The following is a 25604-nucleotide window of genomic DNA, read 5'->3' as shown; positions in this document are numbered from 1 at the left end:
CATCCATCCGTCCATTCATTCATTTCGTTATTGACTTGACAAATACGACTGTGTGTCGACTCTGTACCAGGCACTGTGTTCTAGGCCCTGGGGATACCTCGGTGGACAAAAAAGGAAAAAAAAAATCCCTGCCCTCATGGAGCTTACCTTTTAGATGTGGGAAACATGGTAAATGAATGAACGTGTAAAGCATCTACGTGCTGTAAGATGATATAAGAAGCAGAATCGATATGTAAAGTATGAGATTGCTGGTGGGAATATAAGTTGGTGCAGCCACTATGGAGAACAGTGTGGAGTTTCCTTAGAAAACTAAAACTAGAGCTACCGTACGATCCTACAGTTCCACTCCTGGGCATGTATCTGGAGAAAACTCCAATTCGAAAAGATACGTGTGGCCCCAGAGTTCATAGCACTGTTTACAATAGCCAAGACATGGAAGCGACCTAAGTGCCCATCGACAGATGAGTGGATAAGGAAGATGTGGTACATCTGTACCACAGCGCCCCTCTGTTGCCCTCACACCTCATGTTGCTTTGGGTTCTTGCCTTGCCTGTTGTTCTGTCTTCCGCCTCCCTGCCAAACTCCAGCTCCCTCATCTTCGTGCTGTGATAGAATTCCGTGTAAACAAGAGAGAGAGGAGAATCTGGAGATGGGACCTTCTGGAACTAGAGAGCATCCTTCTTAGTGGAGAAAAGTGGTGACCACTGTTTTGGCTGCTGAGAGAATTTTTTTCCCCTTCTGTATCGTTCTTGGCTCTGTTCTAGATGGTTTAGGTTCTGGAGAGGAAAGATGGTCACAATGAGAATCCCTTAAAACTCTGGGCACAAACCATGTCGGGCCACTGCTAGAACAGTCATACCTTAAACCGCAAGGGCCCTTGGAGAAGAGCCGGCCTTGCTTCTCGAGGGACAGGGTCTCCCCTGAGGTGACCCCGTTGGTGAGCGTATTGCTCTCTGCTTTTGTTTCTGTCTCCCCACGAGGAGCCCACCCAGGGCTCTGACCGTCTCTTAACCTGTGTCCCTGCATCCAGATCTTTTATGGGTGCCGGGAACAGTTTGTCAGAACGATAATGGTAACTTCAGTTACTGGGCCCTCTGTGTCAGCTGCTGTTGACAGGTGGGCACCGTTATTGTCCTCATCCAGGTAAGGAAACTGAGACAGAGCGCTTAACAAACATGCCCACTGTCAAGTACACGTGCTAGCGTGTGACAGGCGGGATTTGACCTCCTGCACCTCACCCTCCTCACCGTGTTTTATGAACCTTATCTCATCTGATAAGGGGATGCTCATAATTACTGTTCATTACAGACGCCACAAAGCTGGCCGGGAAGGATGCAGGCGTCTGGCCCAGGTGGTCCATGTGGAAGATTCGAGCAGGCCCCGAGCCCCTTCTTAGCACCCCAAGCTCCTGCCTCCGTGCTGCTGAGACAAACGGGTGGAAACCCAGTCTGAACCCCGGCCTAACGAATCACGGTGTGACAGCTTGTTTGCATTTGTTAGTTAATTCGTTTTCCAGACAGAACCACAGACCAGTGTCCCTGCCTCCTTGCCAGTGTGTCCATCCCGGGGGTCTGACAGCCGCCCCGGGCCGCCTCCAGCCCCCGGCTCAGCTGAGGCAGGAGAAGGGCTGGTGGCCAGGATGAGGGGCCCGTGTGAGGACAGCGGCCTCCCCTGGGGGCCGAGGGGGCGCCCAGCTCCCCGGCTGGAGCGGGCGCATGAAATCCGAACTCTGGAGGGAAATTTACTGCACAATAAAGGAAGAATGCCCTGCTTTGGGGACAATTAAAGCCACATTACTGTGGAATTACAGAGGACGCCTGGGGAATTAGCCAAATCCGAAGCAGCCAGAAGCACCAGCGCCAAGAAATGTGGGGCGTTTACACGCAGGTCCCCCTCCCACTTGAACAAGAAACCTGTCTGGTTCCCAAACCCCCTAATTTTAAGGCAAGAAGAAACATCCAAAGACTTCACCTGAGGGGAACTATCGTCATTAAACAACCCCTGCCCAGCCCAGCCCAGCTTGTGCCTTAAATAGTTCTCTTCTGGTTACAAGTCACTGGTGGAGGTCCAGGGGGCAGAGGTAAACCCTGCGGTTTGCAGCTGGGAAAGCAGGAGGATGCCGGGATTCCGAGCTGGAGCCAATCAGAGTTCCCTTCCAGTTGCCCCCTGGGAGCCATGGGGGCTCAGCCTGGAGCCTCGACGTCCTCACCTGTAAAATGGACGTGAAAGGCCCTGACTCATGTGCTCTTTGTGAGATGTCAGGTGGATAAAGTTTGTAAGATCAGGGACCTGGTCCTTCGCTTTTTTATTTTGTGACTTCCTTGTGTACATTGTGGGGCGTTTTGAAGAGCAAGCAGGTTTGTGTTAGTTTTCCGTCTGTGCCTCCTGTGGAGAGGAAGGGGGGTAAAGAGATGGTTTCTTTCTTTTGAAAAGAATTTTATTGAAGTATAGTTGATTTACAATATTGTGTGAATTTCTGCTCTACAGCAAAGTGATTCAGTTATACATATATATATATATATATATATATATATATACACATTCCTTTTTCTATTCTTTTCCACTATGGTTTATCACGGGATATTGAATATAGTTCCCTGTGCTACACAGTAGGACCTTGTTGTTTATCCATCCTATATATAATAGTTTGCATCTACTAATCACCAAACTCCCCATCCTTCCCTCCCCCACCTCCCCTCCCCCTTGGCAACCACAAGTCTGTTCTCTATGTCTGTGAGTCTGTTTCTGTTCTGTGAATAAGTTCGTTTGTGTCGTTATTTTAGATTCCACATATAAGTGATATTATATGGTATTTGTCTTTCTCTTTCTGGCTTACTTTGTTTACTATGATAATCTCTAGGTCCATCCATGTTGCTGCAAATGGAATGGTTTCATTCTTTTTTATGGCTGAGTAATATTCCATTGTATATATGTACCACATCTTCTTTATCCATTCATCTATTGATGGGCACTTAGGTTGCTTCTATGTCTTGGCTATTGTAAATAGAGCTGCTATGAACATAAGGGGGCTGTATCTTTTTGAATTACAGTTTTGTCTAGGTATATGCCCAGGAGTGAGATTGCTGGATCACATGGCAACTCAATCTTTAGTTTTTTGAGGACCCTCCATATTGTTTTCCATCGTGACTGCACCAATTTGCATTCCCACCAACAGTGTTGGAGGGTCCCCTTTTCAGGGAGATGGTTTCCTAAGTCACTAGTCGGGCAGCTTGGGCTGTCTAGGGCTGGGGCCCCTTCTGGAGGCCTCCACACCCCTGCACGCGCATCCCTCACCTCCATGGCGTGCCTTGAGGGCAGTGTTGCTGCTTCACGGATGAGGAAGTAAGGGAGACACAGCCTAGTAAGGTGCCAGGAGGGACTTCATGATCCCTGCCTCGGGGGACGTTGGGAAGAGTCGTGACAGCATGGGTGTCTGGTGTTACTTTGGTGCATAGACACGGCTCCAGGCGACTCCCCTGTCACTGTCGTAGTGGCCAAATGCTTCTCGATGGCCAGGTGGAAGCCGTTCCGTCTTTTGAGTACTGCCCTCAACTCCTGCCCCCTGCCCCCTGCGCCCCTCTGCCAGCGCGCCTCATCCTTCAGGCCGTGGCCTGGCGTTTGTTCTCTGGAGCTCCCAGGGGTCCCTCACCCCTTCTGGACACATCAGTGCTCTAGCACCCTCGTTCCTGCCCCACTTGGGGGTGAGGCCTGAAGGAGGGGACAGCCTTTTGTGTGAACACTGTGGGACTCCGTCCTGAAGGCAAACAGCAAAAGAGAGTCCAGCCACCTCCTGCTTCCTGTACCCTGCGGGTTAGCGGGGCTGGAGTTCCCACGGGGTTTTCGACGCATCCGGGGGACCCTCCGCAGCCATGCCCTCTGGGTGCTGAGCCAGAGCCGTGCAGCAGAACCTCTTTGCTTGTTAGTGAGCTAGGCATTCGGCCACACTGTGGGCGCTGGAAACCATTTGGAGGAGGAGAGCGAAGGGGCTCACTTACCACAGCAGCCTCCCTTTTCCTGTGAGGGCCAGTCTCTTGTGTGATTCTCGCTTGGGAGCCTCAGTACGACAGAGCCAGCAAGCCACTGGGCTGGACTATTCCTAAATCCAGGGGAGGTGTTTAAAATGCACAACAGCCAGCACTTCCTGGCACCAGCCGTCACAGAGATGCCAGCTGCACACAGCTGCATTGGTGCCTTTCTGCAGAAGATCGGTCTGCCCTAAAGCCTTTGCAACCCCGAAAGAGTGGCTGGTTTTTAGATGAGCCGTTGCTGTCCTGCTGTCGCTGTGCTGATCCGAGAGCCCTCTCAGAAGGGTGCTCAGCTGTGGAGCCGTCATCCGTCCACGAGGAAGAGGTGGCCGTCATCCCCAGGCTGTTCTCCCTAGCTATAGCTGGTAACATGGGACCTCATTCCAGAAGGACCATTGGGATCTGTTTTCTGCAAATAAATCCGCCACGTTTGCTGGAAGTCCTTCTGCTGTCTCCTTCTGACTCAGGATCAGTTACAGACTGGAGGATTTCTCAGGACACCCCTTCCACTAACTCACACATAAGAATGTTAACAAGTCCAGTTGGAGCCTCAAACCTGGAAGCATCTCCCAAGCCCAGAGGTGGAACTGCGTCTCCGTTTAGGGTTGCTGAGTCGGAAGGGACTTTACCTGGTGCGCCCTCCTTCTCAGAGCCAGAGTCTCCTGTACTGTGTCCCTCTGCTTGAATGCCTCTACTTGCCTTGAAACGGCAAGATCACTCCCTCCTGGGGAGGGCCCATTCTAGGTCAGCTGGAATCAGCTGTTCCCTGTCACTCTCTCTGTCCTGTGGTAGGCCACCTACCTTCTCCAGTGACCTGGTGTTTATTTAAAGTCTTTAATTGTGATCTCATCAACTCTTGACTGGTATCTAAACCAATGATACCCACTGGTTTGATTAAAATAACTGGATTCAGAATTGGGGTCCAGAGTTTAATCGGTTCTACCACAAAGCATGTCCTGATGAAAACGGACTTTTTTGGGTAAAGAGTTTGGGCCGTTCTGATCATAACTGCCTTCTCCTCCTGTTTTTCCCTGGACGGTGGCGAGATTCCATGTGGGATCTTTGCATGTGATATCGGGGCATGCTGGGGACCACCGGGCCCCTGGAGAGCCCGGTGGGGACAGAGCGGTGGCCTGTCTGCTCAGCATTGGTGGTGGTGTCCACCAAGAACACTTTCTGGGTCATCATGAGATAGGTGGGGACCTGGGACCTGGGACCCTTTGCTGCAGTGCTTGCATCTGGACTCCTCAAGCAACAAAATACAAAGAAACTCTAAGGAACTAAAAATAACTGCACGAATGCACAGCTGGGGCAAATTATGGACAGTAAGATACAAAAAGACCGAAAGAACCCAACTGCCGCTTCTGAAGAGTGGGGAGCAAAAGCAGGGCACTGCGCAAGCCCCCTCCACACAGCACCCCCAAAGGGATGGGCAGACTACCTAAGTCACCCCTCTGGCCCGACCCCTGGGCCCATCCCCACCCTCACCCCGTATGAGGAACCGGCCAGCCCTCCCCCTCGGGGAGCGAACAAGGGCACTTGTTACTAGTTTTCGATCCCTTGTGCTGCAGCATGTGTCCCAATAAAGCCTTGCCTGAATTTCTTTTTTTAAACATCTTTATTGGAGTATAATTGCTCTACAATGGTGTGTTAGTTTCTGCTGTATAACAAAGCAAATCAGCTATACATACACATATACCCCCATATCTCCTCCCTCTTGCGTCTCCCTCCCACCCTCCCTATCCCACCCCTCTAGGTGGACACAAAGCACCGAGCTGATCTCCCTGTGCTATGCCTTGCCTGAATTTCTTGTCTGGCTTCTTATCAAATTCTATTGATTAAGGAGGCCAAGAAGCCTGGTAGGGGTTCAGGTGGGCAGGGTCTTTCCCTTCTCTCACATCTCCACATGGTCTCAGGCAGGGGATTTCTGTTCTCACGGAGCTGATGGAGAAAGAGAAGTGGTTAGGGCAGGACAGGCTGGCACAGACCACACAGGAACTGGAGAATCAGACAACCCTTGGAGTTCAGAAAAGCCCGAACAGCCCCCCTCCCTCCTGGTCCTGATGAATTGAGGGACCCTCTTAACCTCTTCCTGGATTTTCAGGTGCCGAGAAGATCAGAGCTACCTTTGATAAAAAGCTCTTGTGCCGAATCACACATCTTGGGCAAAGCACAAGTCTGACGGGGCTCCAGAAGGTGACAGGGATAGGACCACCCTGCAATACTTCGCACAGACTTCCACTCAAAAGGGCTTGTGAAATTCCAGTGGAACTGGGCGTCCTGTGTTTTTATTTGCTAAATCTGGCAACCCTCATTGGAGAGTGCATTAGGAAACGAGAAGTCACGTTTGTGTTGACCAGAAGGGGCCCACGGGGGCCCCGGCTTCAGCCTGTCCCCGTCCATCCATGAACTGGAACCTCCATCTCTTGGGCTCACACGTGCGGTGTCGCATCCCCGGGAGCAGGGTAGGCTGCAGCCGAGGCTGGTCTCCGGAGCTTCTAGCCCAGGTCAAAGTTCACTGCAGAGTTGAATTCAGTAACTGGTCCGGCAGAGAAGTGCACGGCCGTGGCACGGTGGGGAAGGAAGTGGGAAAGGTATACCGGGAATCGCGTGTTTTCCTGCGTGGTGTCGGGGGAACAGAATCGGCTGCAAGTCATTAAACCGCCTTGCTGCCAGCCGCTGGAGTCTGCAGCCTGGCATGTGCCAGACTCAGCGATGGGACCCATTACAGATGGGAAATGACCCCGGGCAGTAGGGGCCAGGCTTGGCTGGCGCGGCCGGCGAATCACCCCTCGTATGTCTGTTTAGTAAAGGACAGCGTACACCACCTCTGGGGAACATGGGTTGGAAGGCAGCCCCCGTGCTGCTAGACAGGCATCTGGGCAGGGTGGGGAGGCCACCAGGAAAGAGAGCCCCCCGCAGCAAGCTGGGGGAGTTTCGCTCACTCTCTCCGCCTTTGAAAAGTCTCGGCCTTGGGGAATGAATTCCAGCAACCACGGGTTTATCGGGCTTCTTCCTGCCCACGGCCATGCCACCTCACAGCACTGGAGGTCTGGAAAGCGCTCCCTAACGAGTTCCAGGTCCTTGGCAAGGTCTCTCTGCCTGTTGAGGCCTCGTTTTTCTCATTTCTTCTGCGACAAGAGGGTAAACGAGTAAAACTTGGAAGCCCCCAGCAGCCCTTCGGAGGATGACATCTCCTTTCCCTACTGGGCTGCTGGATCTTGGGCATGGCCGGGCGTGTGGTGGTGAGGTGTTCATGCAGGGCCGGCCCTGTTAGAAGGGAGAAGCAAGACTCTTAGTCTCTGGACCTTTCTTTGGAAACCAGTACCCCTGAGGGCAAGGGAGCTGGCATCTTGTAGTCAGTGGGCAGCCGCGGAAGGTTCCAGAACAGGGTAGTGACAAGGTGAGAGGAGGGTTGGAAGAGGGATCTGGGGTTGGGAAGGCCACACAGTGGGCCTGGGGGAGCGGCCCGGGGCGGGGCCTTGGGAAGGGAGGATGTGAGGAACTGGGCTGCAGACAAAGAACTGAGACGACTCCTCCCGGCTCACCAAAGCGTCCCCGGCATTTCCTCCACCGAGAGAAGGATGTTTGTGCGGCAGGAGCCCTGAGTTATCCCTCGGCAGCAAAAAGCCTGGGAGACGTTGGGAGGGATCGTTTCAAAGCCTTCGGGGGAGGTGCGGCGGCCAAAAAAGGGCAGGGGAAAGAAAAAGCTACGATGTTTACAGAGAAAAAAAGTCAGTGGAAAAAATGACGGAGAGGTCAAGCTGATTCGGGGGATGGCCCTGTGCGGTCCCCTCGGGAGGGGCCGGTCGCCTGCACAGACCTCGGGGGAGAAAGCCACCAGGCCTCTCACCCTGTGACCCCGCATCCCGCCGGGGCCCCAGCCCAGCCCACGAAACGCCCCCTCCCGTCCGCTCACCATCAGCCTGCGCGCGGGGATTCTGTTCATCCGCCGTCTCGCTGTGAACTGGAGTTCACATTTCTGCTCGCAGACCTCAGATGCGGTCCACTCCCCCATCCCCCCATCCCCCCTCCCCCGCCGCCCCCGGCTCCCGCCCCAGGCCCTGCTCCAGAAGCCCAGGAGGGTCTGGCTGGGTGGGGACGACAGCTCCCAGCAGCTCTTTTGTCTGCTGTCTTGACAAAGGGGCCGGGACTTTCCCAAGCCCCACAGGTGTGAAGAGCTTGTTACCCTGGTGTTTGTTCAGCCCTATTAGTGGCCTGAAGGACTGTTGACAGAGGGTCCCTTTGTGTGCAGGCTCGGCTAAAGCTCTCTAAGCCCTTGACAAACACAGGCCACTTCTCTCCCGGGACTTTATCAGGAACCATCTAAAGCCTTCCTTGGCTGCTAGGAACTCCAGCCTCCTGGACGGACACCGGGGACTGGGTTTTGAAAGCATTTCCCAGTTTTTCTTTCCTTTTCATTTTTCCTTCCACCTTGATCCACCTCTTGTCCATTCTGTTTCTGATATCAGAGATAAAGCACAGGTCTGGAGTCAGAGAGTTTGTTTTCAAGTTGGAGCTTAAAAAAAAAAGTGTTGGGCTTCCCTGGTGGCGTGGTGGTTGGGAGTCCGCCTGCCGATGCAGGGGACACGGGTTCGTGCTCTGGTCCGGGAGGATCCCGCGTGCCGCGGAGCAGCTGGGCCCGTGAGCCATGGCCGCTGGGCCTGCGCGTCCGGAGCCTGTGCTCCGCAACAGGAGAGGCCACAGCGGTGAGAGGCCCGCGTATCGCAAAAAAAAAAAAATGCTGTGGCTTTGCAGGCCTTCTGTCTCCCAAGAGGAGGTACCACCAAACAGACTTCCAGAGAGGTCGGTGGGCCCCTCCCTGTGAGAACTTGGCTTCGGGGGGGCTCTTGGCCACCCTCCAGGGAAGTTCCCTCTTGCTAACTACCCTCCTGGAAGTTTTTTCACCAAGGTCCCCCCATCAACCCACCACCCAACCCACATGCCCCGAAGTGGACCACCTTCTCCCTCAGAATGGTTTCCTCTGCCCAGTACCCTGGAGGTTCAGTCCTTCTGGGCCAGGTGGTCAGCACTCCTATCCGCTAGTCCCCTTCTGAGGCCGCTCCCCTGCTGAAGGCCCCCATCCTCTCTACCTTGAACTTGTGGAAATCTGCAGGATGACCCCTCAGGGCTGTGGTCCCATCATGCCCCATCTCTGACCTGCCCGCCAGCTGAGAATGGTCTTACTGCCCTTCCTGCCACCCTGCTACCCGCCCCACTCAGTCCCACACCTGTGGCTAGTTTGCAGCTGGAGCACACTCCTCCTGAACTCCTGAAAGCTTCCCTGCTGGCTAGAATCTGCCCCTTATCTCCAGGAGTTTTGGTGTCACGCAGCCATAGACTTTTAGGGCCAGGAAAGAACTCAGAGATCATCAGACCCAATGTCCTCATTTTCCAATGAGAACACGGAGGCTCAGAGAGGCCAAGTGGGCTTTCCAGAGGCACACACCTGGGTGAGCCGCAGAGCCAGGACTAGCGCTTAGGTCCCAGCTCTCCCACATCAGGTCCAGTTCTCTTGCTTCTCATCCTTGCAGCCTTGTGGTGTTGTATCAGTTGTGTGCCATTTGAGTTTAATCATAACTACACTCACGTGTGAGACTCTAGGTCCTTGCCTTCACACATCTTTTTTTCTCCTCTGCACGTTCTGGACCAGTGGTCCTCAAAGGGTGGGCCTGGGACAGGCAGCGTCAGCGACATCTGGGAACTTGTTAGCAGTGCAGGTGTTCAAGCCCCACCTACAGCCTACTGAATCAGAAACCCATGGGCCTGGGGCTCAGCTGTCTCTCTTTTGGCAGGCGATCCGGTGATTCTCCGCACCCATGTTTGAGAACCATCCCATGTTGGGGTCTTGGGAGGGGATTGGTGGCTTGGATTGAAAACCAGAAGTGGAGAGAAGGAGGAGGCGGGCATAGTCTTGAAAGAGTGAAGTGCAGTGACATCAGCCCTATACCGGCTGTGCTTCCCGGCTCAGGCTGTCACATCGAAGGAGCTCTGTTAATATTCGTTGAATGAAGAAATGAACAAGCAATCGTGCGAAGCGTGCAACGTCGGGGGGTATCATTGGTGGCCCCGTCTTATGCCTTGAGGTGTCACGTCGTCCCTCTCGTGTTCTCTCGGGGAATTCCCTGGAGTCCCATGGCACACCCTCACCTCACCTGGGCACCGTCACACCCAGCATGGACATGTTGACTTTTCTTCTAGACAAGCGAGTTGTCCAGTTCTCCTGGCCATGTCTAGGTGGTGCATTCCAACACTGTTTCAGATTGAAGTTGACACAAGGCACTCCACAAGTGATTGCAAGCCCTTGAGCCTTGGCTGGAACCTAATGGCTCCTGTGAGATGCTTCTAGTCTCTTAGCGGCCGCCCAGTCTCTCTGGCTCACCCCAGCTGGTCACCGCTGTGTTATATGGGCAGCTGGTGTCTCTGGTGACAACCTTTAAGCCCTATTTTCAGGGGAAAGGGGTAGTCCTTGGAGTGAAGTGACAGTGACAACAGCATTAACCAGACTTTTTCGTACCAGGTATCTCTGCGAGGGTGGGGACCACCTCTGTCCTGCCCACTGTTCTATTCCAACGCCTTGCCTGGTGCTTGGAACGTAGTAGGCGCTCAGTAAATATCAGCTGAGTGAATAAATAAACCCATGAGCTACCAGATTTGTCATTAGTAAAATGAAACCTACAGTCGGGGATTTGATTGTTTTGCAGATCTATCCACATGAGCGATCATTTCTCTTATGCCCAGCTCACCTGTAAGACACGAAAGGGTAGGGCCCCAGAAATGCTTGGGTGGGTCCTGCCTCAGCCCCTGTCCCAAAAGAAGCCCTCTGAGAGCCCAGTTCAGTGTCCGCAGGTGCTGGCGGGAGCCAGGTGTGTGGGGAGCGGTGACATCTCAGCCTGGTCATCTCACTAGACGCTGAAACTGGGCTCAGAGAAGCCACCACTGGGGCAGAATACTTAACATTTATAAACAAGGGCCAAACAACCTCTAAATAAACAGTATATTCCAAGTAGAGTAGCAAAATAATAAATAAGAGGAAATACAAACTGCCCCAAACTCTTAAAAATAACTCAAATATTTTTGTTATTCTGAACCATTCGTTTCAGAAGTCTCTTTTGAAACCAGACCTCTCTCCACTGCTCCATCACGTACGCCCCACCGTAAACTCTCCCCTTTACCTCCCCATGGGCTCTCTCTCCAAAGTGCCTTCCATTCCAACTGATTTCTTTTCAATTTAGTGCCAATTCCACCAACCTTAGCTGCTGACCTGTGGACCACCAGTGGCAGCGCAGACTCCCAGGCCCCCGCTCTAGCCCTTCTGAATCAGAATCTGCATTGGAACAGGTTTCCTAGGGGTCCCATCTGCATGTTGCAGTTGGAGCAAGGCCAGCAAGAATATTTGTCTGTGCTCTGGTTCTCTTCTCAGGCCCTGCCTTGTCCACCTGGTCCCAGCAGAACGGCCTCCCGACCGTCAGTCCCTATAGCTCTGGGCACAGTTGGAAATTCCAGGTCTACTGTGTGGTTACCAGACGGCTGTCCATCTCCCTTCTGAGGCAGAAGCACCCTGAGGGCAAGTGTCCGTCTTGTCTGCCGCCATATCCCCTGCACGCACACACCAGAACCTGGTCCTTTCATTTATTTTTATTTTTATTTTTTTGGCCGCCCCGCACAGCTTGGGGGATCTTAGTTCCCCGACCAGGGATTGAACCCGCGTCCTCGGCAATGAAAGCGCAGAGTCTTAACCACTGGGCCGCCAGGGAATTCCCAGAATCTGGCCCTTTCAAAGGCTTCAACTGGTGTTTGTTGAAGAAACAAATGGTCTGTCACTCCCTGGGCAGCATTTGAAGCTGCTGAGTTTGCTCTTAGGGGCAGCAGCAAAGGGTGTAAAGCTTTGCCTACCCTGCGGGGGGGATTCATGATCTCTCTAACCCAGGCTTTCTCCAACTTGGCACTATTAACATTTGGGGCGGGGGAACTCGTGTGGGCTGTTCTGTGCCTGGTAGGGTGTTCGGCAGCACCCCTGGTCTCTGTCGCCGAGATGCCGGTAGCACCTCCTTTGGCAGTTGTGGCAACCAAAGATGTCTGTAGAGACATTGTCAGATGTCTGCTGGGGGACGGAACTGCCCGTGGTTGAGAGCCGCTGCTCTGATCCCTCACCCAGAATGTTCTGAACATTCTGTGTGTGGTTGAGGAGGTCTTGTGGTCCTCATCCGGCAGCCACAGACCGAATTAGCAAAGGAATTGGTGAGAGAAGCGGCCCCTGTCCCCCACCCTGTAAGCTCCCCTCGTGTCCCCACCCGCCCCGGTGGCCTGGACTCGTGGCAATGCATCGCTGATCACGGTAGGTCTGAGAGCTGCGCTTACCCGGGCACTCGGGCAGCCCAGGGCTGGGGGCTGGTTTCTTGCCTACAAAGCCCCCAAGCCTGCAGATGGAGCAAACGTGGGCCAGTTATGTGGGGCGGTTCGGCTGCAGATATAGAAGTCCAAAGTTCCCTGCTGGGCGGCAGAACTAACCTGGGCGACCTTCTTGAAAGAATTGGCCTAGAAGGCAGGGGAGAACGTTAGGATCGATCCTGTGTGCGGGGAGGGTGGGCAGGACCCTGCACGAAGCCCAGAGCTCTGAGGGGGCCCATTGCCCAAGGCCCGTCCTGTTCCAGAAGAGCCCCTGAGCCACATGAAGTCTAGGGGAGTCAGGACCCGAGTGGCTGAGAGACGGGGCCAGGATCCGGCCTAGCAATGTCTGCCGATTCTTTCTGGGCCTGGGAGAGCCCTGGCGGGATTTGGGGGTAGCTCATCAGGCCTTTCGGGAGAGGGCCGGCATCTGTGTCTGGTAAACTCATCAAACCAGTGGATGCGGATTCAGTCCCCATTGTGTACAGGGTCCCAGGAGGAGTCCAGGGCATCCTAATGTGGCTTCTTCTCCTGCAGTCCGCTTGAGCAGACAGGAGCTAAATCAGTGAGTTAAAGCAGCAGCACAAGTTTAAAGTAGTTCAAAGCAAAAAAAAAAAAAGTCACAGATGCCACGAGACTGTGCCTTGGTGGAGGGTGTCATCCTGGCAGACCACACAATCCTGCATCTGTCCTACGTTTCTACCTATCTACCTGCCTAATCTGTCCACCCACCCACCCGTTCCTCCGCCCACCCATCCACCCATGCACTCACCCATTCATCTACCCATCATCCGTCTATCCTCCCACCCATCCATCATCCATTTATCCATCTACTCAGCCACCCACTCCCCCGTCCACCTGTCCATCCATCCATCCATCCATCCATCCATCCATCCATCTTCTCTCTTGCTTTCTTATTTTTGCGCTCTCTCTCTCTCATTTGTATAATGAAAATATATCGAGGTCTGCTCTGGCCTGGAGGATATAAGGGCAAACACTGTCCCTGTCCTCCAGGAACCAACACGGCTGAGGGGAGCATCTGTCCCATTTTATCTAAGAGCTGCTTCTGAGAGTGCCCCTCCCTCCCCTCTGTGAGACTGGGAGCCCCCGTCTCCATCACGGCCTGTGGCACAGGACCTGGCACGAAGCCGGAGCACCTGCATGTGTGTTGCTTGAACTCCCTGGGGGTAGTGAGGGGGTTGGACAGTCCAGGTAGGTGGGAGAAGTTCGTAGACTCTTAAGGAATGGTGGTGACAGGCATATGTTAAAAGAAGACTTAGAGGACCTTTTGAGGGGAGAGGACAGTCTCCTGGGCCCCTTTCCCTGCCAGGTTTCTGGTTGGGGGGATGGGGCGCTCGCTTCCCTCTCTCCTGACCCCCGTTTTGCTCCTGGGTCTGAAATGCAGCCATTTCAGTGATGTGATGTGTCCTTGGTGATCCCCACGTGACAGCTGAAGGGGAGGGCACAGAGCTTGGGGGCCAGGCCAGATCAGCTCCCTCTGGGTGGCTGGGAGACCCCTGGACAGGACGCAGCACCTCGAGGGGCTCCTTATAAGCTGTGCTGCCCTCTGCCCTCCCTTCTCTCCCGGGCTGACCTCTTCGTTCTCACAAAGCTGCCCTTTCCTTCCCGCCTTGAAATCTGATAATGAAACTAATACCCAATATTTTTGCCTCCAAGAGAGGCAGGAGATAAACAGGAAGGCGTGAGGGATTAAGGTGTCTTTCCAAGGAAGGGGCAGGGGACAGGCTGGGAGCTGGGCGACACCCTGTGTGGAGCCAGGAGATCCAGATGTGAGCTGCTTTGCCTGACGCATTTTTCCATTTGTGCAGAGAAAATAAAACAAAGAGAAAAGAAAACAAGCCGTAAAATACTTTGCAGGAGGCTGAGCGTGGGCAATTGCCACTGATGTCCCCTGACAGCTCCAAGAAGAGGGGGACAGGGCGGGGGCGGGGGGGAGCCCTGTCTTTTGATGTTCGGCCTCTGAGCTTTCTTTTGTGTGACCAGTTGTTTGGGAAGAGCTTTTGCCGGGTGTAAGGTGCATATGGAAGAGAGATGCCAACCAGAGGTTCCCCCTGGGGTGGGGAAGGCGGGGTGCTGAGCTCCGAGGAGGGAATGGGGAACAGCTGGACTGACTTTACAGATGTGGATGCAGGCTTAGCATCTGCCTCCGAGAAGGGTCAGAAGATGCAGCTACTGAGGCCTTTCCCGTACCCGAAAGGCCTGAGGAAGTGACGCCCCGGTGATTCTTCCAGATCCCTGCGACTTCTGTCCTCGTAGGAAAGATCCAGATGCTAAGCTGTAGTCTAGGGCCAGCTGTTCTTTCCAGTGATGTGGGTCCTTTCCTCTGCGGCAGTGGGCCAGGAGCCAGGAGACCTGGGTTCTTGTCCTGGACCCCTCTTTACTGGCTCGGTGGTCCCTCTGAGCAGCCCCCTCTCACCCTAGTCTGGCCGAGTGATTCCACAGTGACAGTGAACTTGCATCTTTCCCCGTGCTGGTGGGCAGGGCGTAGCTGAACTTTCTTTGCACCTGACTGAACTCAGCCCCCAGGGCTGGAGGTGATGAGGGGACACTTGAAAGGCTCTTGGGGGTCATTCTCTGGCTTAATTTGGCTCCTGGATGCTTCTTCCAGACTTCAGGCATAAGCTGAGGTCTTTTCTCTTGTGTCACACACAGCATCTCCCCCGGAGCCCTCATCCATCTCTGCTTGTAAACTGTGTGTGATTTGGAGGGTGATTCTAGCAAGAATATTTAAAGAAGCTTGTCATAACAGAGAGAAAAATTACAGAGGCAAGATTTTTTTAAATCACAAAAGTAATACGTGAATAAGAAACGGGTAGAAATATTTGCAGCTCGGATATAAAAAAGACATGGTTTTTAATCCATCGTCTATAATAAGAGCACTAGACATCGTAAGAAAAGAACCCACCTTTTTTGCAATTTGGGCAAATGGCATGAACAGGCAATGCATACACACACAAAAAGAAATATAAATAGAAAAACAAACACGGAGAAATGTCCAGTCTCGCTGGTAATCAAAGACATGCCATGCAAATTAAAATTGTGTGTGTGTGTTTTCCAGATGAATGGGCAAAGGCTAAAAAAAAAAAAAAAAGAATGCTGATACCAAATGCATACTGTTATTCTCTTCTAGGGTGTGGAGAAATAGGAACTCTCATATCCTGCTGGTGGGAGAGTAAACTAGGACAGCGTTTCCTGAGGGCAATTGAGATCCCGAGTTGAGAACACCAAAATTTAACCTGGCGATTCTGCCCTGAGAAATTTACCGTACGACAGTCATCAGAGCAGAGTACAGATGTGCATGTTCACAGGTGGTTACCACTGTGTTGTTTGTAATAGTGAAAAACTGGAAATAACTACCCAACCTGGGAAGACCGTGCTTTTAACTGCATCCGCTTCTGATTCCAAGGAGCCCATTTCGTGTATGCATACAGTGGAGGACTTTCAAAACTATGAAGGACATTATCTGACATAAAAAAAAATGTTCATCATTATGAGAAGATTGGCTTGGAAGCGAGAGGTACAAGTATGATCCACGTGTGTAGGAAAGAATTAAATAGCTCCACAGCTGAGCAAATGTTAATTAAAGCCTGCAAGGAGAGACCCAGTATTAACAGCAGTGGGTGGAGATTTGAGTGTGGTTTTTTTTTTACCTTTCTGCTTTTGTTTTTCAAGTGTCTGGTATTAAGCGTGTGTTTCTTTAACAATTACATAAAATGCGATTTAAAGCAAGCTTAGCACAAAAGCAAGGGCAAATCGTGTCCTAGAGTGAGCGAGATTAGGCCAGATTTAAGCTGGAGGCATCCTGGAGTCAGAAGCCTAAAGGGGAAGCAAGGAACAGTGTCACAGGGTGATATGAAGAGGGCTGTGTAGGGGCTGTGCTGGATCCCTAGGGAGCTCAGACCCCCCTGAGTGCAAGCCAGGCTGGCCGGAGGCGAAGATGGGCCTGGACGTGACATTGAAACCAAGACACGGAGGTTGAGAAGGATGCAGGCAGATGAGGAAGGGGCTTGAGAGCAGAGGGTCCAAGGAGGCAAGGAAGGGCAAATGCAAAGCCACAGAGCGGACAGGTGACGGGTCCTCACACGTGGCATGCTCCAGAAACTGACAAAGTTTGATACAGCTTGAAGCATAAGAGGAGAAAGGGGAGTGATCAGAACGACGGCAGAGGGGCGCGGGGAGAAGCGGGACCCGTTTATTCAGAGCCCGGGAGGCCGTGTTAAATGATTTAGATTTTATTCAGTGGGGAGCCACTGAAAGATTTAGACAGGTGCTGGACATCTTCAGATACGTGCTTAGAACTCCTGCTCTGCTTACAGTGTCGGGAGCTTGGAGGGCTCAGCTCAGGTGACAGAGGGGCCAAGGCCTGATGGATGGAGAGCAGTGAATGGGTCTGGGGAAGGCGCCTTAGGGTCCACATAGAGTCCCCAAAGCAGAAGCCGGCAATGTGGATTTGGGAGACAGGAGCACAGAGGTGGGCACTGCCGTGGGGGGTGGACGAGGCAGACTGGGGACAACGTCAGAGTAGAGGGAAAAGGGTGCTGAGTCCAGAGGAGCATGTGGGGAACAGGTGGAGGGAAGCAGGATTAGTCAGGAGGAGGGCTGGGGGGAGGAGCTAAGGGCCTGTCCAGAGGACCCAGCAGCCAGGAGTGTGGGCCACCACGCCGTGGGAAGTCATGCAAGTTGATGGTGGGAGGGGAGACGGTGCAGCGGGGCCCGGAGCCCTCAGTGGCAGGAGGAGGCGTGGGAAAAGGGGAGTCCAGCCCAGTGGCTGGAGCTCAGGGAAGTGGGGAGCGTGCGTGGGTAGAGGCGCTGCTCAGAAGCAGTGCAAGTGTCTGCTCCGGCTGCGGTGATAAGTTGGCAGCCTCCGGGGTGCTTAACCAACACACGTTTATTTCTCATAATTCGGAGGCTGGAGTCAAGAGCAAAGTGTGGGCAGGGTTGGTTTCTCCTGAGGCCTCTCTCCTTGACTTGCACCCCTGCCAGCTCTCTGCGTGTCCAGACTTCCTCTTTATAAAAAGAGGACGCCAGTCAGATGGGACTGGGGCCCACCCTTATGTCCTTTGTTTGTTTTTTTGCGGTACGCGGGCCTCTCGCTGTTGAGGCCTCTCCTGTTACGGAGCACAGGCTCTGGACGCACAGGCTCAGCGGCCATGGGTCATGGGCACAGCCGGTCCGCGGCATGTGGGATCTTCCCGGACTGGGGCACGAACCGGCGTCCCCTGCCTCGGCAGGCGGACTCTCAACCACTGCGCCACCAGGGAAGCCCTTATTATGTCCTTATTTTAATGTAATCATCTCCTTAAAGACCCCATTTCCAAGATAGGTCCTCTACCAAGATGTCTCCCAATACAGCCCCGTTCCAAGGTTCTGGGGTTCGGGCTTCAGCACATGAATGGGGTGGGAGGAGACACAGTTCAGCCCACAGCAAGCAGGATTTGGGCACAAGGAGGATGCCAGCCGCATCTCCCAGCTCTGACTCGTGTGATGGGTGTGTGGGCCGGGGGGAGTGGGGATCCTTTGAAGGAAATGAACCCTCTCCACTGGAGAGGGAAGCAGCCGGCTGGCGACGGTTCAGGTACTGCCAGGTGGTCAGTACCCGCTGATGAATGCAAACAGGGGAGCCAGGGAAAAAGCTCCCGGAAGAAAGGCTGTCTCAGGGTCGGCAGTGGAGGAGGGGCAGCTGGGGGGACGGGGTCTCCGGCGCCCCTCCCGACTCCGCTCCTGACCCGCGTCCCTGTCTCCCGTAGCCTGTAACTGCAACCTTCACGCCCGGCGCTGCCGCTTCAACATGGAGCTTTACAAGCTGTCGGGGCGCAAGAGCGGAGGCGTCTGCCTCAACTGTCGCCACAACACGGCCGGCCGCCACTGCCACTACTGCAAGGAGGGCTACTACCGCGACCTGGGCAAGCCCATCACCCACCGCAAGGCCTGCAAAGGTAGGCGGGGCGGGCCTGGGCCGCCCCTCCCTCCCCCCTCCCTCCCCCCGCAACCCTTCTCCTCCGGTGTTTCTTTTTTCTAGTCCCCACGCTGAGACCATCTCACGCACGCACGCACGCCTCCCAGGTATCTGGAGGTGTAAGTCGGAACAAAGGGGCAGTGGAGAAACGGCTCCGGGACAAGAAAGGAGGTGGGGTCCCCGCGAGGGTGCAGGGCTCCCGGGCCCCGCCCCGCCCCCTCCGTCGGCACAGGTGTGCCGCATACCACAGGGCGGGGGTCATGTTCAACGGGCTTACCGTCGGCACAAAGGACTCTCTTTCACCAAAACCAAGCAGATGCATTTCTTTGGATGTGTGCGCACCGCTCCCCCCGCCTCCAGCCCCCAACACTCACACAGATGCGCACCTTCACTGTGATGTCGGCAACTGGGGGGCTGGGGGGGGCGGGGCTCAGAAGGAACATTTAATCCACCTGCAAATAGTTTCACTTCTCAGGACAAAAAATTAAAGGGAGATGGGGGACTCTATTTTTTGTTCACTGAAGCAAGCAGTAATGTTTTAACTTTCTGCTGTTTGTTTTCTCCCACTAACAAAAATGAAGCGATGGTCGGATGACTCAGAGGAACTGATAAAAATGCCAGGGAATTTAGTGACATTGGGGGAGGGGAGACGTGCTCTCCCCCCACCCCCATTTGCTTTTGGGAATTCCAGGAACCCAGGACTCTCCGGGTCCAAAACGTGAGGCCTAGCGCCACGGCTTCCTGTGAGCATGGCTTTCTGAGAACATATTTATCTTCTAGGGTTCTTGGGCCACAAGCCAGCATGGCTGGGGTCCTCACATGGGTCTGTAAAGACCCTGACACCGGAGAGACACAAGCCATGGGAGACTGATGCCCAGATGATGAGCTGCAGCAGGGAAACTCTCCTATGGCCACTGCTTAGCCTTGGATGAAGCCAAAGTATCGTCCTCTTAACAGGAAGTCCACCAGATGTTGGGCACTTGTGTGCAGGACCGATTACATAATTCGTGGGCCCCGGTGCAAAATGAAAATACGGGGCTTCTTGTTCAGGAATTGCTAAGAATTTCAAAATGGCAAGCGGAGTTTCAGCCAAGCGCGTGCCCTTCTGAGTGTGGGGCCCGTGAGCCGGCCCTGCTTGTGCAGGACGCTGTTCTCCAAAAAACAGCTTCCCAGTCTGTCTCCTCCTAGAGAAATCCCTTGGATTCCAAATGAGCAGAGATGAATAGGATGGCTTCCAACACACAAGCAAGCTCTCCTTCCAGATCCGTGGGCTTAAGGCTGCCTCTGGTGGTTGCCGAGAGAAATTTAAGCGTAAAGGTAGCTGGGCTGTTTCCACATTAAAGAACAACTGATCAGGTGAGAATCCCCCAGGAGGCTTTGAGCAGGGACTGAGAAAGCGACCTGGGCAAAGGGAATCCAAGGAACGTCTGCGGTGGCAGGAAGGCAGGGGCACCATGGAAGGAGGGCTTTGGGTTTTCAGAGAATGTAGTTGGAAGGTAGCCAACGCCTTGTGCCCAAGTGTTTGTTGTCTCTCTTCTACTGAAGAAACTGAAGTCAGGGTCTTGTAAACAACTGGTTGCACAAAGATTTCGTGGGGATTTGGCCAAGAAAATTTAATCAACAGGGGCCAGTCGGGTGGGCGGCCCTGTGCCCGCGGATGAGAAGGTCTGGGCTGTGTCTGGAAAGGCAGTGGTCACTTCCTGCCATCCCAGTTTCTTCTGTCAGAGCAGGAAAGGCACGTCCCCTGGAGAGTCAGGAAGGAGCAGGGCCTTGGTCATCTTGCCATCTGCCTGCTCTCCCTTTCCTCTGTTGCCGTGGGGAGGGATGAGGGCCGCGTGTGGCCCTTCACTGCTGGGAGCCAGCTGTCAGGAGGCCACAGGGTCTTGGGAACCTGCAGATCATCCTACAGGGCTCTGCCACTCTAGTTAAATGGTGTGGAGCTGCCGGCTTCCTTTGCTGGTTTCCAGGAGGGACAGATGCAGGCAGATGAGGGTGTGGTCCTGTCTTATTCCAAATGCTTTGGCCAGCCTCGGTGGCTGGGTCCTTTCTCCCAGCCCTGGACAGCAACTACTTTGGTGGGAACGCTGGGAGAAGAACCCATGGAAGAGGAGAAAATGTAAGGATGGAATCTGCTCAGAAGGACACTTGCTTATCCTTCTGGGGAAATGTGGCAGGAAAGGGCGGGACTCTCAGTGCCTACTGATTGGTGAGGAAAGACAGTGCTTCAAGGATTCTGCCTCCTGATTGGTGAGGCAGAGCATTGCCTGAAGGGCCCTGCTTTGTGATTGGTGAGAACATACAATGCCTGAAAGATCTGCTCTCTGATTGGTGAGAAGGAGAATGTGACCTGAAAGGTCTTGCCATTTCATTGGCGAGGGAAGTCATCTGTTGAAAGTTCCAGCTCTTTCCCCTCAGCTCTTTTTTTCCTGGTGTCACCCCCTTAGGGGATGTGGGAACTTTGAATCCACAGTTCCCCCACCAAAGAAAGACCCTGAGATCTTGGTGGGAACCAGCTGTAGGAGTTCAGATGCCGGCAGGGGGATGTGTACCCTTGAGATCTTCAGACAGGTGTCTCTCCATCACCCCGCCCCCGAGGAGTCCACTGTCTTGTCTTCCCAGGGCCGGATGGTTTAAGGAAATGGTTCCCTTAGTGGAAGCATTTGGTCCCAGCATGCTTTGCTCTCAGGGGCTTCCAAAATCATGGAGATGTGGAGTCACCCCCAGCCCTGGCCCCATTGTAGCTCTCGGGTGAAGGCTGTACTTCTTTGCTCTGTTTCAGATGCATTTCATGGGGAAATGGGACAAACCAGCAGCGCCTCTTGACTCAAGTTGGCCGTTGACCTGAGGGTGCTTGGGAATGGCTATTGGGGCCCCTTCACCCCCACCCCCGACCCGACTTCCCAGGGTCTGGGAGGAGCCCCGGGCAGGGGCTGAGGCCACCCATACACTGCTGGTGATTGGCTGACTCCCGACCTTGTTCAGCTGAGAGCAGGGTGGACCCAGACAAGGACAGCTTGGAGCAAGGGTATTCCATCCCAAACGTCATTATGCCGTTCCCCCATTTGGGAAGTTTCACAGCAACAAATTTGCTGGGTACTTTCTCCCCTCCCCTAGCTTACCAGACTGGGGCTGGCAGGGCCGGTGCACACAAAGGGCTGTAATCAACATGCCCAGGGAGCAGGCGGCTGCACTCTCCGCTATTCAGCGCGATTTCACAGCACTGGGAAGGCCTCATTATGGCGTGGGCTGTTGTCCTATACAAAGTCAGACGAGATGAATTTCTCCCCTTTCTCTGCGGAAGGGTGTGTGAATGATACTCGTTCTGGAATCTGTCAAAAGATAGGCGGTTTTGTTTACCATTTGTCTTCTTTATGGACTTGGGCCCCTTTCTCTTTAGAGTCGGCAAAGAAGACGTTACCATTTAACCATTTCAGCCATGCCTCCCTTTAAACGATATTAATTTATCATCTCCCCAAACCATCTGTGATGGATAAAGACATTCCAGGAGTCTCCCGTGAACCGAATTGTGATGAGAATGAAGAAATGACGCACCGCATCTAGCGCCCCCGCTCAGAGCGGCCTGCTTCCTTCCCTCGTTGACCTGCCCCCTTCAAGTCCACGGTCACCATGGCTGATGGCAGGCTGCTAAGAAGGTGCCCGAGTCCTTGGAAGATGCGGGTGGCAGTGGGCAGAAGCCTGAGATGGTCCACACCAGCTTTGCCAGGGCTTGCTGGCCGCTCCCATCCACCCGTTTCTTCCAGCAGCTCTGCCAAGGGTTGGGGAGGAATCGATCATTTTGGGCCACGCCCTGGCCTCCCCAGCCACTCTGATGTGTAGCCAAGGCTGAGAACCAGGGCGGTGGGAGAAAAAGAAATGAGTACAGTGACCTGCTCTTGTGCTGAGAAAGGGGATATTCACAGGTGACCTAGGATTTATCCTTTAGAGGGGAGAGCCTTATGTTATAATGGCTCTCTTGATGAAAACTGGGCAGAGGGGGGGTGTGTGTTTAAAATTGTGAAAATTTAAATCTTGCTGGTACAGCTGGGAGCTTAGTTATACAGTCTGATGCTCCAGTGTCCAGATGAAGGCTGGGATTGGACAGTCATGACTGCTTCATAGTGTGTGTGTGTGTATACATGTGTGTATGTGTTGATCTGGTGGTCTGAGGATTTAGTCACTGCACAGCTAGGAGCCTGGGACCTCCACCCCTTCCTGACTCTAAGCTAGTGTCCATGCAGTGGACAAAAGCCTAAAAGCCTCAGAGATGTCCTTTCGATGTGTGGGCTCCTCGTCACATTTCCTTTTCCTAGCATCATCTTGGGAGGTACAGGGAAAAGGTTTGGTCATCTTGGCAGGAAGGTTCTCAGTGGCTGGAGCGGCTCCCAGCTTACAGGGCAGGGACCACAAAGCCAGCACCCACAGCGAGAGAGGCAGTCAGAGGAGAGGAAATCCTCATGGAAGGGCTCAGCTCCAGCTGTGGCCTGTGTTGGTGCAGCCTTCCTTGTTCCCTGGGCACGTGGGGGTCAGGATCCTGATCTCCAGATTTGCTCCAGGCTCAAAGCCCGGAGAGCATCACGCAAGTCATGGGACCTCCCTGGACCTCGGTCTCCTCATCTATGAAATCACATTCAGATTTACGGTCTCTGAGCCCCATACAGCTTTGACATTCCACATAACACATCCTCTTTTTTTTTAAAAAAAAAAATCATAAATTAAAAAACATTTATGGGTCCCTGATCCAATAGGACAATGTCTTGTGTAAGTGAAGTTTGTGACCCGGGAACTTGGAAAAGCTGGCAGAGCCAGGAAATCGGGTGGAGGTGGTTTTCTCCTAAGGTCTCTACAAATGAAGAGAGTCTCCCATCTTGTGACTTGGCCCTTGCGGTGCCCTGCTCTGAAGTGGGGTCTCATTCCCCTGGGCCTACTTGGCCAGTTTCTTCACTTCCCTGGGTGTCAGTCTCCTTGTCTCTGAAGCTTGCTCTCATCCTGATTTTACATGAACTCTCCTAGAGGAAGCCCTGGGTCCCCGGTCCGAACAGAAAAGCCTCCTGATGTTTGCAGGCCCCCAGTTAACAGGGGCATTTTACTTGGGAAATACCTTCTGCTACTGGAAGAGCAGCAGGTTACCCCAGCCACAGGCTAGGGATGAAGAGCTTTTAAAAGCATGGAACTTGGAGTTATTGAGACCAGGGTTCAGATTCCACCTCAAGGCAAGGTATTTAGTCTTCGGTGCCTCAGTTTTCCCATCTGAAAATGGGGGTAATAATAGTCCCTCCTCCCTCCTAGGGTTATGGTGTCGATTAAATGAGATGATGCAGAGGAGGTCCCCAGCACATGGCGTGCACGCCATACTGGTGAGCTGTTATGATTATTAGTACAAGAGGAGAAAAAGAGAGTAACCAGAGCCCCTGCCATTGCCAGTGTGCACACCAAGTGGATGGAGACCATTCCTTTGGCTCCCTGTGGCCTTAGTTCTTTCGGTGAGTGTGGTGCACAGGACAGCCGGCCCCTCTCCCCTGAGAGTCTCAGCCCTGGGACACGTGCACTTGAAGACCGATTCCCACCAGACTGGGCAGGGCCCCAGGCATTTGCCCTAACGCCGTTGCACACCCTTGATAAAGGATTTACACGCTTTGGGAGCAAAACTGACAAACGACTGGAACGGCAGAGATGGGTGTCCGGCAGCCAGCAGGCGGAGGCCCTGAGCGGAGAAGGTGGGGAGGGGCCGTGTGCATCCGGACGCAGTTCTGAAGGTGCTGCTAAGAAAGACCTGCGGCATCTGAGGGGCTCCCGATGGGTCTGGGGCTGAAAGGTGGATGCGAGGCCCGAACTGGTCCTCACTGTTGGCCATCAGGTGCTCCAGCACCTCCCCGACTGCGTTGTCCAGCCCCTGCCCGCCTACCTGAGCCTGTGCATGCAGACCACACACACACACACACACACACACACACACACACACACACACACACACACACACACACACGGAACGGCCTGTAGGACCTGTGCCTTTCGCCTCAGCTGTAGATCAGGTGCAGGAGGACTGTAGTTAGCTAGATCACGGAGGGTCGTAATCCAGTTTGGGATGATGGGGCTCCCCCTTTCCACTTCCTGCCGTCTGCACCTTGATCTGAAAGAGAGGTCGTGCAGCTTGAAACGTTTCTTCTTTTGTGCCTCGTTAGCAACTGCTGGGAGAAAGAAAAGCAGAGCCTCGGAGGAGGCGGACCCAGACAGCTGAGATGAAGCTTGTGGATTAATCTGTGGATTTAAATTATCCTCGCCCCCTCATTAGCACGGAGAATTTAGGAGTGAGGAGTGACCTCGGTTGTGAGGGGAAGGTCTTTGCTTTGTGCCCCTCCTACTTTCCTCCAGAGTCACAGGGTCCGTGAAACGGCCTCTTCCCCACGGAGAGGGCAGCACATCGGCTCTGAGCGTGTGCGTTGATTCAGCCCATGTTCATGGATCGCCTGCTCCACGTGGAACTGGGGGTACGGTGGTGACCAGGACAGACGCGTACCCCTGGAGCTTGTGTTCTGGAGGGAGGTTGATGATAGAGAAGAAAAAGTAAGCAGAGGATGATTACAGACTGTGGTGAGGTACGTGGAGGAAATAAGTAAGGTGGAAGGAGAGAGTGTAACTGGCGGCAGGGGAGGGGAGGGGGCATCCCGGGAGGACCTCTGGGGATGGGATGGACTTTGAGATGAGACCTGGGGTGTGAGGAACAAACAGCCAGGGGGGCACTGAGGGAGGAGCAGTACCATTTCCTGGAAGCAGGTGAGGGCTCTCTGTCAGAAGGGAGGCGACGAGGGCAGAGAGGAGGGGGCCCGTTCCAAGAGCAGTGGGTGCCACCGGAGGGCTGAGGATCAAGTGACTGGAGTGATGCGTCTGGCTTACCTTGTAAGAAGCTCCTGCTGGGAGACATGCCGCAGATGGGAGAAAACATTTGTGCATCGCATATCCGACCAAGGACTTGAATGCAGGCTGCTCAGAACTCCGCGATAAGGCAGCCAACCACTGAGCTAGAAAGGGGCAGAATACTTGCACAGCTACTTAGCAAAGATCCAGGGATGGCAAATGAATACCCAGACCATCATTTGTCTGCATTAGGGAAATGCAGATTAAAACCACAGCGAGATGCCACTACCCGCCCGTTAGAATGTTGAAAATAAAAAGTCCTGACAGTCCCAGGCACTGGCGCGCGTGTGTAGCAACCGGAA

At 53.7% G+C, this 25604-nt stretch overlaps 1 protein-coding gene across 1 annotated transcript in view; it reads left to right on the top strand.

The window, feature by feature from the left end:
• Positions 1–25604, top strand: part of NTN1 (netrin 1) — a 188004-nt gene that overhangs the window by 102528 nt on the left and 59872 nt on the right. The window contains exon 3 of the mRNA XM_067715431.1: positions 18182–18370. Coding sequence (XP_067571532.1) covers positions 18182–18370 — 189 coding nt within the window. The remainder of the gene's footprint in view (positions 1–18181; positions 18371–25604) is intronic.

Source organism: Pseudorca crassidens, chromosome 19 (assembly GCF_039906515.1).
Source record: "Pseudorca crassidens isolate mPseCra1 chromosome 19, mPseCra1.hap1, whole genome shotgun sequence".
Lineage (NCBI taxonomy): Eukaryota > Metazoa > Chordata > Mammalia > Artiodactyla > Delphinidae > Pseudorca > Pseudorca crassidens.
Note: the sequence above shows the minus strand (reverse complement) of the source record. Positions and strands in the feature narration are given on the sequence as shown.